Raw genomic sequence first — 17,234 nt, 5'->3', positions numbered from 1 at the left:
CTGCTCCTCCAAGTGCAACCCTCCTCTTTGTTTGGCAAACTGATCCCTTAAGACTCAGCTTAGGCATCACCGCCCCCACCAATACTTTCTCCCTGACTCCCGCTTTATCTGCCCTTCTCCTTTATGATCCCGTTAACACCTTGTACAAATCACACTCATTGTACTTAGCATCGTGCACCACACTTAGCCTTCCCGTGTGGATTGTCTCCATTAGACTTGAGCTTCCTGAAGCTAGGGCACTGAGTTTTACTCCGTTTTATACATCTAGTCTAGTTCAGTTGGCATGTACTGGATTTGATGAACAAATAAACATTTCATCAGACTCTTAAGGGTTAACAGGAATGTGTCACACACAGAAGAAGAGAAGAGAATTCCAGGTCAGGAAGCCCATGCAGAGAGACAGTGCTCTGAAAGGGTGTGGCATGTCTGCAGAGCTGTGTGGGCCGTTCTCCTGGTGGGCGTTGGAGTGCTGGGGTTGGAGCTCGGGGGTTAAGTTTGGGCCAGATGTGAAAAACCACATAAGCCGTGCTGAAGTTTGCAGACGTTATCCTGTAGTTAGGGTGGGTGCAAAAAGTCTTTATGGAGGGGAGTGACGTCATCCCATTAGTCTTTAAGGTCACATAAGTGGCCAAGGAGGAAGCACCGCATTGAGGAGACACACAGGGAAGGAGGGTGTGTTTGGAGTCTATGCTTGCTTCAGAACAGGGGGAGACTCTGTATCAGGGGCACCATGGTCCAGGAGCTCAGGAAGAGCCCTGAGGGGGGATGCAAAGTGTGGACCCAGGTTTGAGAGCATCGGTGGAACCAACAGGATCTGATGAGTAAACTGAGGCGTGGGAGACAGGGAAGAAGCATCAGTGTTGACGGCAGTGTTTCTAACCTGGAACCCCGGGGCGAGACAGACAATGTTAATAGAGACAGGGGAACGAGATGTTAATAGAGACAGCAACAATGTTAATAGAGACAGCCACGAGAAGAGGAACAGTTTTGGGGGGGGGTGCAGATCGTGAGGTCATTTCTGGAAAGATTCCTATGACAATCCTCCCAGATGATGTCTATAGGTTGAGAGCTACTTCTTAACTAAAGGACATAAATGAAATGCAAGAAAAACAGTCATGAAAACCTCAAGAGTACAAGACATATTTTAATCCTCGCAGAGACAGACGGAGCAATTCTGATGATTTGAGGGTGAATGAAACAAGTCCAGATGAGAAATCTTCTGGTTTTAAAACTACAAATCATTTCTCAGTCCGTTAAATTGACAGTGGTATACAAAATATTCTCTAGGCAATCAGATTCCATCTCTTATTTTCTGGACTCAACTGAATCATTTTCATATCTTTAAAAAAAATTCTTATTACCAGCTGGCTAATAGCCTCACACCATTTAGTGGGTCCTAGTCGCCAGGGAGAATTCAGTTTATATTAAGTGGTCCCACTCAGCCATTTTATTGACTAACAACCTCATTTTTTACTCATCTTTTCAAAATGCTAGAAGGTCAGAATTTTAGTGAGGAAAAGTCCACAGACACACTCATGAGCAAATCCCTTCTGCACCAAAATCAATCCATCTTTTAATCTAGCAATATCCTTTTCTCTCTCATTTCATAGCAAAAGCTCCAAAGAGCAAGCAACAAACAGAACCTCTACAGAACCAATTGCTCCATTGAAGTAAACAGCAAAAGGACTTTCCTGGCTCACGTGGTTATCCTAAGTGTACAGAGACTGCTCTTGGTAGAAAAGAAACTGAAATTGCCAGCTTACCCTCTTCCTCAGGTTGTAGGTGAGAATGAGGTTCCGGGAGAAGGAGTGGGAGAAGGCTGTGTAGAATTCCAGCACTTTCTGCAGGGCGTCCCGCTTGATCACATGCAGGTCACAGTAGGTCAAGGCCCTGACGTTGGCACAGGACTGGGCAAGGGTGGCTTCCTTCCAGAACACGTCTCCAAACACATCTCCCTTCCCTGAGGACAGAAAATGGTGATGAGGAAAGTATCAGTAGGAGGTGTCTGGCTATCGGGGTTGGCTTCCCACTGTCTCCCAGAGTTGCTGTCCATTTGGCATCCCATGGCTTGGGCTCAGAAAAGGCAAAAATGGTTTTAATTTGGACCTTAGCAACATGCAATTTAAGAAACTTTAAAATACCATAGGATATATGTCAAAGTTCAACCAATAACTTTGGGTTCATTTGTGACCTCCTGAACACCCTAACCAAAATGGGAGCCCTGTGTTATTCTTTATCACCCATGGTTTTCCGAAGCATCAATCATAGTCTGCAATTATATTATTTACTTGTTTTTTGTCTGTCTCCCAACATGAGCATTCCTGTGTCTCATCTCTCCACTAACACCCAGTGTCTGGCACACAGTAGGAGTTCTCACAATATCGGCTGGCAAAAGAGAAGTGAGGAAGGAAGGTGAACTGTGGGTCTACATTAGTGGGACTGAGAGGCGCACACTAGGCTGCGATGGGGAGGGTGTGGACTCTTCATTGGAAGCTGAAGAACAGGCGGTGTCTCCCCCATTTAGGATGACCTACATGGAAGGAGTCAGGCAAGAGTGGAGTTCCTCTTCTCCCACACTCTGTCCACTGCCCTGAGGTTTATGTTTGCATGGCGCCTCATTCCTCACCCTCTCTCCCATACCTCCTTCCATGTTCCTTCCCTTGCCAAATGCCCTAATGGCGGTATAAAAAGGTGGGCCCTATATAAGTGGCATCTCCAGGATCCTCTATACCTAGTATTCCACAAGACTATATTTAACAATATATTTAATAATAAGTCAATGGAGTACTCATCCCACATAGCCATATTCTGGGTCAAACTTCTATCAATCTCCTCTAAATATCTGTTTTTCACACCTAGGGATATTCTTCCTACCTTTCCCAGAAACCCATGTTTTAACATATGTCTAATGCAAAGCATAATTCATTCCTGGCACAGTCTCTGGTTATAAATAGCTTGAAATGTTGTTTCTCTTGCTTTTAAATTTTCAGCACAGATAAACACAAATTTGAATCCCCAGGGAGCCAGAGAGGAGTATTGGGGGAGGGGGGTGGGGGGGGGAAGGAAACAATGCAACAAGGGTGAAAACCAATCTAACAACTCTCAAGGAAGTTGTCAGCCCATGCAACCAGATCAGCCACACTCTGCAGCTAGAGCCCAGGTACCCATGACTCAGTGTGATTTACAGGGCAACTGTTTCCCTAATTCAGGCTAAGGAGGCAATTAGAGTTTTAAGCATCTGGACAGAACTTGACTTTTTCTCAAACACCAAAAAGTGTCCACCCTAAGTACATAAGGTACTCCCCGGGTACAGCCCTCTCTAAGCACCTCCATGACGTGAGCTGAAAAGCAAGTATACTGGACACATTACTCTATGTGTTTGTGAAATAATGTGTAGTTCTAATTTATGAAGATGGTTTCACCAACTCAATATGAATAGGATACATGCTTGGGGTAGCCTTTAAGTAAATATGCCTTTAAAACTGTGTTATTTAAATTCCCTTACCAGGTGTTTTTCAGCCATCTGTTATATGAGTGGGCTAATGTAGGGCAGAGGCCAGCGGATGGTAATGTTTCTCTCAGTGTGACACCACCTGGCTTCCATGGAGAGAGGTTCATTCAGTGTGTGCTCCCTAGCATGGAGTTCTCACCAAAAAGGCTGGCCAATTCATTCATACATATGGAGCATTCTATAACCCCTCTTTACTGCTCTGCAGTGCCTCTCACACCTTTCATAATTATGTAATCCTATTCTCCTAGAGAATGCTCTTTATCTGACATGCAGTATGGTAAACAGTAAAAAAAAAAAAAAAAAAAATGGACCCTACACATATACTGCAACTTACTTCAAGAGGCAAAGCCTAATTCCCTTTCCTTGAATCTGAACTCACTTTAGTCTCTTGCCTTCACCAATAGAATGTGGCAGAAATGATGTTGCAGGATTTTCAGGCAGGGTCATAAGAAGCCTTGTAACTTCTGCCTGTGTCTCTTGGAACACTTACTCTCAGGATGCTCCCTCTTGGACCCAACCACCATGTTTTGAGAAGAACAAACCACACAAGAGGTCACACAGAAGTGATCTGGGGACAGCCAGGCTCTGTCAGTCATGTAAGCAAGCCATCTTGGCCATCCAGCCCAGTCGAGCCTTCAGATGACTATAGCCCCAGCCAATGCTGGACAGAAACCACGCGTGGGAAGTTCAAGGGAGAACGAGCCATCTGAGCCAACAACCCACAGAATCATGAGAAACAATTACTTTCTTAAGCCACTAAATTTAGGAGCTGTTTGTTAAGCAGAAATAGATAACCAGAACAAACAGAATCATAGAATTCAAGGATGAGAGGCCCATGAGAAATTACTTAATGGTTTACCTAATATTCCAGCAGAACACTGAAAATCACCCCAGCTCTGAACTGGCACCCCACTTCCTGCCCTGAAATAACGAGATGAGAAAGAGCTAGAGGTGGCTCTCATGGGCAGGTTCTCTTAAGTGAGCGTTTTGCCCATCAGTGAGAAAATGCGGAATTTACAAGTTCTGCAGTCTCCTACTGTGATCAAATGTGGTATAACTAAGCCAGAACTATTGAGAGTAGACCATTGGTAATCTTGCCTAATTCTTATTAAGATTACCTCCTTTAAGCAACTTAAGCTTCCATCAACAGATGACTGAATAAAGAAGATGTGGTGTATGTGTGTATACATGTCACAAACACACAATGGAATACCACTCAGCCATAAAAGAGAATGAAATGCTGCCATTTGAAGCAACAGGGATGGACTTGGAGGGTATTATGCTAAGTGAAATAAGTCAAAGAAAAACGAATACTGTATGATATTACTTACATGTGGAATCTAAAAACAATACAACAAATGAGTGAATAAAACAAAAAAGAAGCAGACTCACAGATACAGAGAACAAACTAGTGGTTACTAGTGTGGGGAGAGGGAAGGGGGAGGGGGAATATAGGGGTAAGGGAATAAGAGGTACAAACTATTAGGTATAAGCTAAGCTAAAAGGACATACTGTACAACATGGGGAATATAGCCAACATTTTCTAATAACTATAAATGGAATATAACCTTTAAAAATTGTCAATCACTACTCTGTATACCCATAACATATAATATTGTATGTCAACTATACTTCAATTTAAAAAGCTATAGAGGATTGGTTCAAGGTGGCAGAGTTGAAGGATGTGCTCTCACTCCCTCGTGTGAGAGCACTGGAATCACAACTAACTGCTGAACAATCATCAACAGGAACACACTGGCACTCAACAAAAAAGATACCCCACATCCAAAGACAAAGAAGTAGCCAAAATGAGACGGTAGGAGGGGCACAATCACAATAAAATCAAATCCCATAACTGCTGGGAGGGTGATTCACAAACTGGAGAACACTTATACCACAGAAGTCCACCCACTGGAGTGAAGCTTCTGTGCCCACGTCAGGCTTCCCAACCTGGGGGTCTGGCAACGGGAGGAGGAATTCCTACAGAATCAGACTTTGAAGGCTAGCAAGATTTGGTTGAAAGACTTCGACAGGACTGGGGGAAACAGAGACTCCACTCTTTGACGGCACACAAAAAGTAGTGTGTGCACCAGGACCAAGGGGAAGGAACTGTGACCCTATAGGAGACTGAACCAGACCTACCTGCTAGTGTTGGTCTCCTGCAGAGGCGGGGGTTGGCTCTGTCTCACCGTGAGGACAAGGACACTGGCAGCAGAAGTTCTGGGAAGTACTCCTTGGCATCAGCCCTCCCAGGGTCTGCCATTAGCCCCACCAAAGAGCCTGGGTAGGCTCCAGTGTTGGGTCACCTCAGGCCAAACAACCAACAGGAAGGGAACCCAGCCCCACCCATCAGCAGAGAAGCAGATTAAAGTTTTACTGAGCTCTGCCCACCAGAGCAACAGCCAGCTCTACTCACCACCAGTCCCTTCCATCAGGAAACTTGCACAAGCCTCTTAGATAGCCTCATCCACCAGAGGGCAGACAGCAGAAGCAAGAAGAACTACAATCCTGCAGCTAGTGGAACAAAAACCACATTCACAGAAAGATAGACAAAATGAAAAGGCAGAGGGCTATGTACCAGATGAAGGAACAAGATAAAACCCCAGAAAGACAACTAAATGAAGTGGAGATAGAAAATCTTCCAGAAAAAGAATTCTGAATAATGATAGTGAAGATGATCCAGGACCTCGGAAAAAGAATGGAGGCAAAGATCGAGAAGATGCAAGAAATGTTTAACAAAGACCTAGAAGAATGAAAGAACAAACACCTAGAAAAATTAAAGAACAAACAAACAGAGATGAACAATAACATAACTGAAATGAAAACTACACTAGAAGGAATCAATACCAGAATAACTGAGGCAGAAGAACGGATAAGTGACCTGGAAGACAGAATGGTGGAATTCACTGCTGCAGAACAGAATAAAGAAGAAAGAATGAAAAGAAATGAAGACAGCCTAAGAGACCTCTGGGACAACATTAAACGCAACAACATTCGCATTATACGGGTCCCAGAAGGAGAAGAAAGAAAGGACCCGAGAAAATATTTGAAGAGAGTAGAGTTGAAAACTTCCCTAACATGGGAAAGGAAATAGCCACCCAAGTCCAGGAATCGCAGAGAGTCCCACACAGGATAAACCCAAGCAGAAACATGCCGGGACACATAGTAGTCAAGCTGCCAAACTTAAAGACAAAGAAAAATTATGGAAAGCAGCAAGGGAAAATGACAAATAACATACAAGGGAACTCCCATAAGGTTAACAGCTGATTTCTCAGCAGAAACTCTACAAGCCAGAAGGGAGTGGCATGACATATTTAAAGTGATGAAAGGGAAGAATCTACAACCAAGATTACTCTACCCAGCAAGGATCTCATTCAGATTCGATGGAGAAATCAAAAGCTTTACAGACAAGCAAAAGCTAAGAGAATTCAGCACCACCAAACCAGCTCTACAACAAATGCTAAAGGAACTTCTCTAAGTGGGAAACACAAGAGAAGAAAAGGACCTACAAAAACAAACCCAGAACAATTAAGAAAATGGTCATAGGAACATACATATCGATAATTACCTTAAACGTGAATGGATTAAGTACTCCAATCAAAAGACACAAGCTCGCTGAATGGATACAAAAACAAGATTCATATATATGCTGTCTACAAGAGACCCACTTCAGACCTAGGGACACACACAGACTGAAAGTGAGGGGATGGAAAAAGATATTCCATGCACACGGAAATCAAAAGAAACCTGGAGTAGCAATACCCATATCAGATAAAATAGACTTCAAAATAAAGAATGTTACAAGAGACAAGGAAGGAAACTACATAATGATCAAGGGATCAATCCAAGAAGAAGATATAACAATCATAAATATATATGCACCCAACATAGAACCACCTCAATACAGAAGGCAACTGCTAACAGCTACAAAAGAGGAAATCAACAGTAACACAATAATAGTGGGGGACTTTAACACCTCACTTACACCAATGGAAAGACCAACCAAAATGTAAATTAATAAGGAAACACAAGCTTTAAATGCCACAATAGACCAGATAGATTAATTGATATTTATAGGACATTCCATCCAAAAGCAGCAGATTACACTTTCTTCTCAGGTGCCCACGAAACATTCTCCAGGACAGATCACATCTTGGGTCACAAATCAAGCCTCAGTAAATTTAAGAAAATTGAAATTATATCAAGTATCTTTTCTGACCACAATGCTATGAGATTAGAAATCAATTACAGGGGAAAAAACACAAACACATGGAGGCTAAACAATACATTACTAAATAAGCAAGAGATCACTGAAGAAATCAAAGAGGAAATCAAAAACTACAATGAAAACATGACGATCCAAAAGCTATGGGATGCAGCAAAAGCAGTTCTAAGAGGGAAGTTTATAGCAGTACAAGCCTACCTCAAGAAAAAACAAACATCTCAAATAAACAATCTAACCTTACACCTAAAGAACCTAGAGAAAGAAGAACAAACAAAACCCAAAGTGAATAGAAGGAAAGAAATCATAAAGATCAGAGCAGAAATAAATGAAATAGAAGCAAAGAAAATAATAGTAAAGATCAATAAAACTAAAAGCTGGTTCTTTGAGAAGATAAACAAAATTGAGAAACCATTAGCAGACTCATCAAGAAAAAGAGGGAGTGGACTCAAATCAATAAAATTAGAAATGAAAAAGGAGAAGTTACAACAGACACTGCAGAAATACAAAGCATCCTAAGAGACTGCTGCAAGCAGCTCTATGCCAATAAAATGGACAACCTGGAAGAAATGGGCAAATTCTTAGAAAGGTATAAGCTTCCAAGACAGAACCAGGAAGAAATAGAAAATATGAATAGACCAATCACAAGTAGTGAAATTGAAACTGTGATTAAAAATCTTCCAACAAACAAAAGTACAAGAACAGATGGCTTCACAGGTGAATTCTATCAAACGTTTAGAGAAGAGCTAACACCCACCCTCCTCAAACTCTTCCAAAAAACTGCAGAGGAAGCAACACTTCCAAAGTCATTCTACAAGGCCACCATCACCCTGATACCAAAACCAGACAAAGATACTACAAAAAAAGAAAATTACACACCAATATCACTCATGAATATAGATGCAAAAATCCTCAACAAAATACTAGCAAACAGAATCCAACAACACATTAAAAGGATCATACACCATGATCAAGTGGGATTTATCCCAGGCATGCAAGGATTCTTCAATATACGTGAATCAATCAATATGATACACCATATTAACAAACTGGAGAATAAAAACCATATGATTATCTCAATAGATGCAGAAGAAGCTTTTGACAAAATTCATCACCGATTTATGATAAAAACCCTCCAGAAAGCGGGCATAGAAGGAACCTACCCTCAACATAATAAAGGCCATATACAACAAACCCACAGCAAACATCATTCTCAAAGGTGAAAAACTGAAAGCATTTCCTCTAAGATCAGGAACAAGACAAGGATGTCCACTCTCACCACTATTATTCAACATAGTTTTGGAAGTCCTAGCCATGGCAATCAGAGAAGAAAAAGAAATAAAAGGAATCCAAATTGGAAAAGAAGAAGTAAAACTGTCACTGTATGCAGATGGCATGATACTATACAGAGAGAATCCTAAAGATGCCACCAGAAAACTATTACAGCTCATCAATGAATTTGGTAAAGTTGCAAGGTAAAAAATTAATGTACAGAAATCTCTTGCATTCCTATACACTAAAGATGAAAAATCTGAAAGAGAAATTAATGAAACACTCCCATTTACCATTGCAACAAAAAGAATAAAATACCTAGGAATAAACCTACCCAGGCGGACAAAACATCTGTATGCAGAAAACTATAAGACACTGATGAAAGAAATTAAAGATGATACAAAGAGTTGGAGAGATATACCATGTTCTTGGATTGGGAGAATCAATATTGTGAAAATCACTAAACTACCCAAAGCAATCTACAGATTCAATGCAATCCCTATCAAATTACCAATGGCTTTTTTTACAGAACTAGAAACAAAAAAATTTTTAATGTGTATGGAGACACAAAAGACCCTGAATAGCCAAAGCAGTCTTGAGGGAAAAAAACAGAGCTGGAGGAATCAGGCTCCCTGACTTCAGACTATACTACAAAGCTACAGTAATCAAGACAATATGGTACTGGCACAAAAACAGAAATAGAGATCAAGAGAACAGGATAGAAAGCCCAGAGGTAAACCCATGCACCTATCGTCAACTAGTCTATGACAAAGGAGGCAAGGATATACAATGCAGAAAAGACAGTCTCTTCAATAAATGATGCTGGGAAAACTGGACAGCTACATGTAAAAGAATGAAATTAGAACACTCCCTAACACCATACACAAAAATAAATTCAAAATGGATTACAGACCTAAATGTAAGACTGGACACTATAAAACTTTTAGAGGAAAACATAAGAAGAACACTCTATGAGATAAATCACAGCAAGATCTTTTTTGATCCACCTCCTAGAGTAATGGAAATAAAAACAAAAATAAACAAGTGGGACCTAATGAAACTTAAAAGCTTTTGCACAGCAAAGGAAACTATAAACAAGACGAAAAGACAACCCTCAGAATGGGAGAAAATATTTGCAAACGAATCAACGGACAAAGGATTAATCTCCAAAATATATAAACAGCTCATGCAGCTCAATATTAAAAAAAACAAACAAGCCAATCCAAAAATGGGCAGAAGACCTAAATAGACATTTCTCCAAAGAAGACATACAGATGGCCAAGAAACACAAGAAAAGCTACTGAACATCACTAATTATTAGAGAAATGCAAATCAAAACTACAACGAGGCATCACCTCACTCCAGTTAGAATGGGCATCATCAGAAAATCTGCAATCAACAAATGCTGGAGAGGGTGTGGAGAAAAGGGAACCCTCTTGCACTGTTGGTGGGAATGTAAGTTGCTACAGCCACTGTGGAGAACAGTATGGAAGTTCTTGAAAAAACTAAAAATAGAATTACCATATGACCCAGCAATCCCACTACTGGGCATACAGCAAATACCATAATTCAAAAAGACACATGCATCCCAATGTTCATTGCAGCACTATTTACAATAGCCAGGTCATGGAAGCAACCTAAATGCCCATCAACAGACAAATGGATAAAGAAGATGTGGTACATATATACAATGGAATATTACTCAGCCATAAAAAGGAACAAAACTGAGTCATTTGTAGAGACTTGGATGGATCTAGAGACTGTCATACAGAGTAAAGTAAGTCAGAAAGAGAAAAACAAATATTGTATATTAACGCATATATGTGGAAACTAGAAAAATAGTACAGATGAACCAGTTTGCAGGGCAGAAATTGAGACACAGATGTAGAGAACAAACGTATAGACACTAAGGGGGGAAAGTGGCAGTGGGGGGATAGTAGTGTGATGAACTGGGAGATTGGGATTGACATGTATACAGTAATATGTATAAAATGGATGACTAATAAGAACCTGCTGTATAAAAAATAAAGTTCAAAAAAAAGGCTACAGAAAAAAAATATGAGGGAAAATTGTTGAAGACACGAAGTGGGGAAATGTGGGTCAGTTAGCAATGTAGTCATTATGTTCCCATGTCATAAGAATGGACATAAAAAAAGACTCAATGGAAATATATCAAAATATTAACTGTGTTACCTGGGGATGGGGAGGTGGATTTACAAATTGTGATTTTCCTTATTTATGCTTTTACTCAATTAAAGTGTAATATCTTGTAATCAGAAAAAATATTACTTCATTTAAACAAAGCCCAATATGTGAACATTCTCAAATGAATTAGGAGTAGTCTTTCTAATTATAAAGGAACCCATAAAGTAAAATAATAGCCCCTCATGTGCATTTAACATATGAGTTTACCTGTAAAAATTCAGTTTATAAACAACTCTTCAGGAGCATATCTACTGCATACAACAAAGGGCCAACATATTGTGTTTGAAACACTCCAGGAAATAAATCAGTGCGTCTTTAGAAATGGCAATATTCCCACTGTGAAGAGTATTCCAATCAAAGGTTTTGACAGAAACAATAAACGGAGACTAGTTCCTACTACAAAAGGCATTTCAAGGTAAGATCATCATGATTAACTTGTAGGGTCTAGGAAGTCTCAGTGTTGTCATAACTTGCATTTGATTTTCAACCCAAATTGAAAATCATACAATCTTTCTTGCTGTCAAGGCAGCCTTTTTGGTATAAATGACCTGTTAGTGAGATTTAAGAATGTGGTGTCAGAGGACCTGTCAGATTCAAAACAAACCCAAGACTATTCTGGCAAATGAGAAATAAAGTTATGACACATATAACTTGGGAAAAGGGAAGGACATAGAGCATTTGGCAGGCTGCTTGTAAGTTACACACATCGCTGGAATAATGACTTACCAGGTCAGGGTTACGAATCGGAGGCCAGGACAAACTCGGTAACCACATTCATCTCTTGTTCCCTAGTGTGAAATGATCGTTCGCCGAAGAACAAAAGGTACCCCAATGCACTCGGCAATCAAACTTCTTGAGACCCGCAGCTTATTGATTTATTTATTACACTGAGGCGCTGGGTGCAGAATGTTAAAACCTAAGGTTCTAAGATTCTAAAAGACATTCTAAGTGGATATTCTGAGCTGGGGGGAAAAGAAAAAGGAAAAAAAGGGAGGGGGAATAAAGGAAAGGCAGTCTCATTAAAACTCCAAGCAAACATCCCTGTGATAATTAATCCTCCTGCCCTCCCACCCCCAATCATACGCAGCTTTCTTTACTGAGCCTCCACTTTTGCCATAGACATAAACAGCCCTCTGGGTACAAACGTGGGGCTGAGGAACATTCACAAAACAGAGGTGGGAGTTGGGACACAGGGCTAAGGTGGCACCAGGAGAGAGGGAGGGGAGATCTCTGCAAGGAGTCCAGCACAGGAGGAAACAAACACCCTGTAGACAATTTGGCGTCATGAAGGGCAGAGGCTGGAACAGCCACTTGCAGAGGCTGAAGCGGGAAGGAAGATGGGAGTGGGGGGGTTGGGAGGGTTAAGAGGGGTGATTGGGGACAATTCAAGAGGTGCTGGGGACCTGAGAAGATCCACAGCCTACTGAACATTAAAGAGTTGCAAAAACGGGCAACCGAGTTTAGAACACTCCAGAAAAAAGCCCCGTTTTTAAAAGACTGGCTGTGAGTGAGCTTGGCGGACCAGAGGGGTCAGAGCAAAAATGAAACTCCAGCTGCTTCTCTTCACTATTCCCTATCATGTCCTCTTATAAAGACCACTCACAGTGGTATCCTGTACTAAGCAAAACATAATTCTGCAGTTAAAGTCATCATATGCTGCTAAAATCATCACCCATTTCTAGGCCCACACCACTGAGAAAGAACTGATTCGGTTACTCATGCAATTCTTGGCAGGCACTGTTCTGGGTGCTGAGGTATAGCAGTGGGATGACAGATGCAGTGGAGCTGAGAGAGACTCGGGTGATTCTAACACGTTAGGGGCTATGATGCGGAGAGTACAGGAGGGGTATCCGGCTCAAGCTCAGGCTTCCAGGAAGACGTGGCGTCTGAGCTGAGACCTAAAGGATGAGTTTCAGTGAACCAGCATAAAAACATAGCACAGAGATGATTCCAGGGAGAGGGAACAGCACGTGCAAAGGCCCTGAGGCACAGGATATGTCTCTTTAGCAGGACTGAAAGCCATTCAGAAGCCTTTGGATTATCTGCTCCTTCACTTGCCTGCAGGGATGAGTGTGGACAGTATATTTTGTAATCCTTTGACGAAAATGCCTGGTCTCCTCATTCAGCTGCAAACTCATCTAAGCACCTTCCAGACTCTACAGTGAGCATGTGATACCAACACTGCTCGGAGCTCCACCCAGGGTGCTGAGAGAGGTGCCAGGAATACAGACTGCAGTGAGGGCCATCCCTAGTGCCTTTATTCCTCCTCTCTGGGGCATCAGGAAGTCTCTGCCCTCAAGCCATCTCGAGACTAGAGGGGCCTTGTCACTCACTGCATCAGGACGGTGAAATGTGGCTGCAGAGATCCTGGCATAGTCCAGGGAGGCTCTAAGGGAGAGCCATTCTCTCTCCTGGCCCTTGGGATAATTCTGCTTATGGGATAACAAAGAAGCTGGATTAATCCCTCCAGGCAAGTCCTGAGCAGACTGTGCACACCCACTGAACTGGATAGTTGAGGAGGATGAGGCTCTCAACACAGGCTTCAGGGCCAGACAAGCTGGCTTCAAGCTCAGGTCCGCCTTGCTGGGTGCTGGAGCAGCCCCTGCCAGCCCCTCCCCCTCACTCTCTGCCTCTAGTCACAGTGGGTTCTCAGACTCCCTCCAAGTCCGGCTCCCGGCTCACCTCCGGGCCATCTCAGCACAGCCTCAGACATTCCGCCCTGCTCCTTGGTCTGGATAACTCCTTCTCATGCCTCGAACTACACCCACACCTCCTCCCTGACCCTTGACCAGAGCAGCTCCCCATTACGTGTGCCCTTGCACTCTGCAAACACTCTTCATCCCTGTCATTGCCGGGTCCCCAGCAGGGTCTTGGGCACACAGCTGGTGTTCAATGGTTGTTGGATGCATAAACAAAGCAAAGGCACTAGGCATCTTCCTAACCTCTCCCAGTCTCAATTCACTCAGCTAGAAAATGTGGGAATAATACCCGTCTCACAGGGCTGTTTTAAGATTTACATGAAATAATGTGAACAAAGCACTTAGCACTGTGCTTGGAACAGAGTAGGTGCTCAAAAACTAGTAGCCACAATGAAAGAAGAGTCCTCTGTAACAGCCGTGTGAAGCAAATCCCACAGGGATCATCAGCCCCGTTTGAAAGAGAAGAGAGGGCTCCAGAGAGGTTTAAATGACTGTCCGTGACCCACCGGCTTTCCCCCCACTGCCATGCAGCCTCCACATTGGGAGAGAGAGAAATGCTCCCAGTGGGTTGTCTTCTGCATCCCCTCTCTCAAGCAGCCTCCTCTTCAGTCAACGTTTAGGGAGCTCTACCTGGGGCGGGCACCATGCTAGGTGATGGGAAAGAGGATAAATGAGGGACAGCCTTGACCTTAAGGAGCCATGGCCTAGGAATCCACATGTTCCCCGAACCCATTCTCTCCTCTTATGGAAATAAAACCCATGCCTTATAGCTGGGCACAAAGATGACCAGAAGAAAGACTGCACTACAGCTAAATGTGGCCATTTGTCTGAGCTCTGGTAAAGGGGAGGGGTGCAGAGGGGTGTGTGCCACCTCTAGGGTCATGCCCTGCCCTTCCCCTCTCTCCGCTTCCTCCTGGCTGGAACAAGATGTGAGCTCTCCTGGACCAGGAAACCAAGGTGACAACCTCGTTAGGATGAAGCAACAGGCTAGAAGGAGGTTGGGTGCCTGACACCATGAAGTCGCCACTCCAGCCCTCTATGCCTGGACAGCTGGCTCCGTGAGAGAAAAACAAGTTTCTGTCTTGTGCAAGCTTCTGCTATTTCGGGTTTTTGCTGGAGCAGCTGAATCCATATCCTAGCCAATTCAGGAGTCCACGGTCCACTGGGGCAGCACAGTGTGTTGGGTTCTGCGGGGGCAGGTATACACACATCTGCTTTCTTCACCTGCTCCAGGAAAAAGCATGGGCTTCTGCACCTCTGAAGGATCGGATGGACATGACGATGGCGGCTCTGGCAGCACATTCAGAGCAAAAGCTCCAACGACTTGAGCTAAACACCTTGGTGGTACCCACCCACCTCCCACACCAGCCCTGACTATGGACAGGGGGCCAGGATCTGCTGAGGGGTGCCTGTGCATGAGGCCAGGCACTGGCCAGGGACCCCGCTTCAGGCATCCGCCATGTACCTCGCCCCAAAGGTGCTAAAGTCCAGGCTTTCAAGCTAATTTTGGAAGAGTTAACTCTCCCGCATGCGCTTATGGACATTTCCCTTGCATTATCTGAGACCATGGGGGACAGTAGCTAAGCAGAGTTCTGACACCTCGTAAATTTTGCCTCGTCTTATCTGTAGTGAAACCACCAAGCCCTTCTTGTTCTCACTGTAAAAAAAAAGAAAGCTGCTGGCAGTCTGTGACCTCTGCTTCATCTGCTGCAGTTTAGAGACGTGAGAATGTACATCAAAGACAGACAGACATGGTGGAAATCTCATCCATTTGCCTTCCCATCCAAGCCACGAAGATCTACTACTAGGAATAAAGGCTCAGCTTTAAGTGCCAGATCGTACCGGATTGCGTTGCGATGTCAGGTGCTGAGCCAACATGTTTTACTGGATTTTTTTTGTTGACAGAGAAAGCAGGGACTGGAGATGCTCAGGAGGCATGGCTCCAGGTGTGCAGTTCACCCCACTTCTCAGAGGGGCGTCTCCTTCTAGAAAGGTTTGGTCCCATGTTAGGCTTTGTAGGAGAGTTCAGAGATGTTCAAGAAACATTTGTTTTCTTTTGAAGTTGGTACAAAGGAGAACAATTGTTCTGCTCTTCTGCAAACCATCTCTGTATTAGGGATGGGACCATGCTGTGGTTCAGCCACATATCTGGTTAATGAAACCCACACGAGAATCTGTAACGTCATACACCAGGTGCGATGTGAACTGCCTCTGATTCTCCCAGGCAGCTATGAGATTGGGAGTTCCCAAAGGTGGGGTTACGTCTCACCACCCTCCTGCACACAATTCAAACCGGTTCAGCAATTTGGCCTGACCTATTATGGATCAGGCAGTGTTCCAGCAATTAAGGGAGATAGGACAAAAAGATAGGACATCATCTCTACATTCAAGGGGCTTACAATATGAGACAAAACTTACATGTATGTAACAGTGAAGTTAAAACAAACAAAAATGTAATACCAAGATATGTGGGAGGCTAGTCTGGGCAGAACTAGAGAGATTTCATAGAGAAAAAGGGAACGGAGCTAGCCTTCTACAGTGAGGCAAGAGAATTCAGATACATGAAAGAGAAGGGAAATCCCTTCAAACAGCAGGGGGAAAGCTGGATGGTCAGGAATGAAGAGAGCTGGTTTGGGCTATGTTCTCCTTTCTTTCAGGACTCAATTTCTTGGCTGTGTTATTTACACTGCTTCCATGCTCTGACTATCAAGGGGGGAATGATTTGCTCCTATTCCTGATGTTTTCTGCCCAGAAGACAGCTTCAGGTATACCACACTCCTGGCCTCCCTCGTGCCCTCATCTGATTAATGAGTTTGGGAGGAGACCCTGCATGTGTGCAGGCCAGCCCCTTCGCTCTCCTTGGGATCTGCCTGCCAGGAGCTTGTTCTCTCTGTCCCTCCTGCCACCAGAGATACAGGGCAGACCCTCACAGGGGTAGGCTTGTGCTGGTCAGCAACACAAGGGTGGGTGTAATCCTGGGGCTTAATACTGGGAAGCATTATTGGATGCAAATATAATGCATATTCTCTGATATTAGCTTTATCACAAAAATAAAAGTTGATATTTTGACTGGTACCCATCTTACTTATTATCTCTCTCTTGGTTCAGAACTCTGGGAGAGATGTATGCAAATTATGAAGCAGCCCTGAACCCAACTCCCACCCTCTTCATTTCTCAGGCTCCTCTAATCTTGCTTCTGACCCTATACTCAACATTACTCTCACCGTGGTCAATAACTCTTTTCCTGATAACAGCCTAAAAGATAGTTTTTAGTCCTCAACATATTAAAGCTCTTTGATTCTAAGATACACTTAAGTCGTTTAGC

General features: G+C 43.2%; 1 protein-coding gene across 2 annotated transcripts in view; it reads right to left on the bottom strand.

Annotated features, from left to right (window-relative positions):
• Positions 1-17,234, bottom strand: part of KCNH1 (potassium voltage-gated channel subfamily H member 1) — a 414,476-nt gene that overhangs the window by 90,336 nt on the left and 306,906 nt on the right. For both annotated transcript variants that reach the window (XM_060010022.1, XM_060010026.1), the window contains exon 10: positions 1,764-1,960. In XM_060010022.1, the coding sequence (XP_059866005.1) occupies positions 1,764-1,960 (197 nt within the window). The remainder of the gene's footprint in view (positions 1-1,763; positions 1,961-17,234) is intronic.

This window comes from Delphinus delphis, chromosome 1 (assembly GCF_949987515.2).
Source record: "Delphinus delphis chromosome 1, mDelDel1.2, whole genome shotgun sequence".
Taxonomy (NCBI): domain Eukaryota; kingdom Metazoa; phylum Chordata; class Mammalia; order Artiodactyla; family Delphinidae; genus Delphinus; species Delphinus delphis.
Note: the sequence above shows the minus strand (reverse complement) of the source record. Positions and strands in the feature narration are given on the sequence as shown.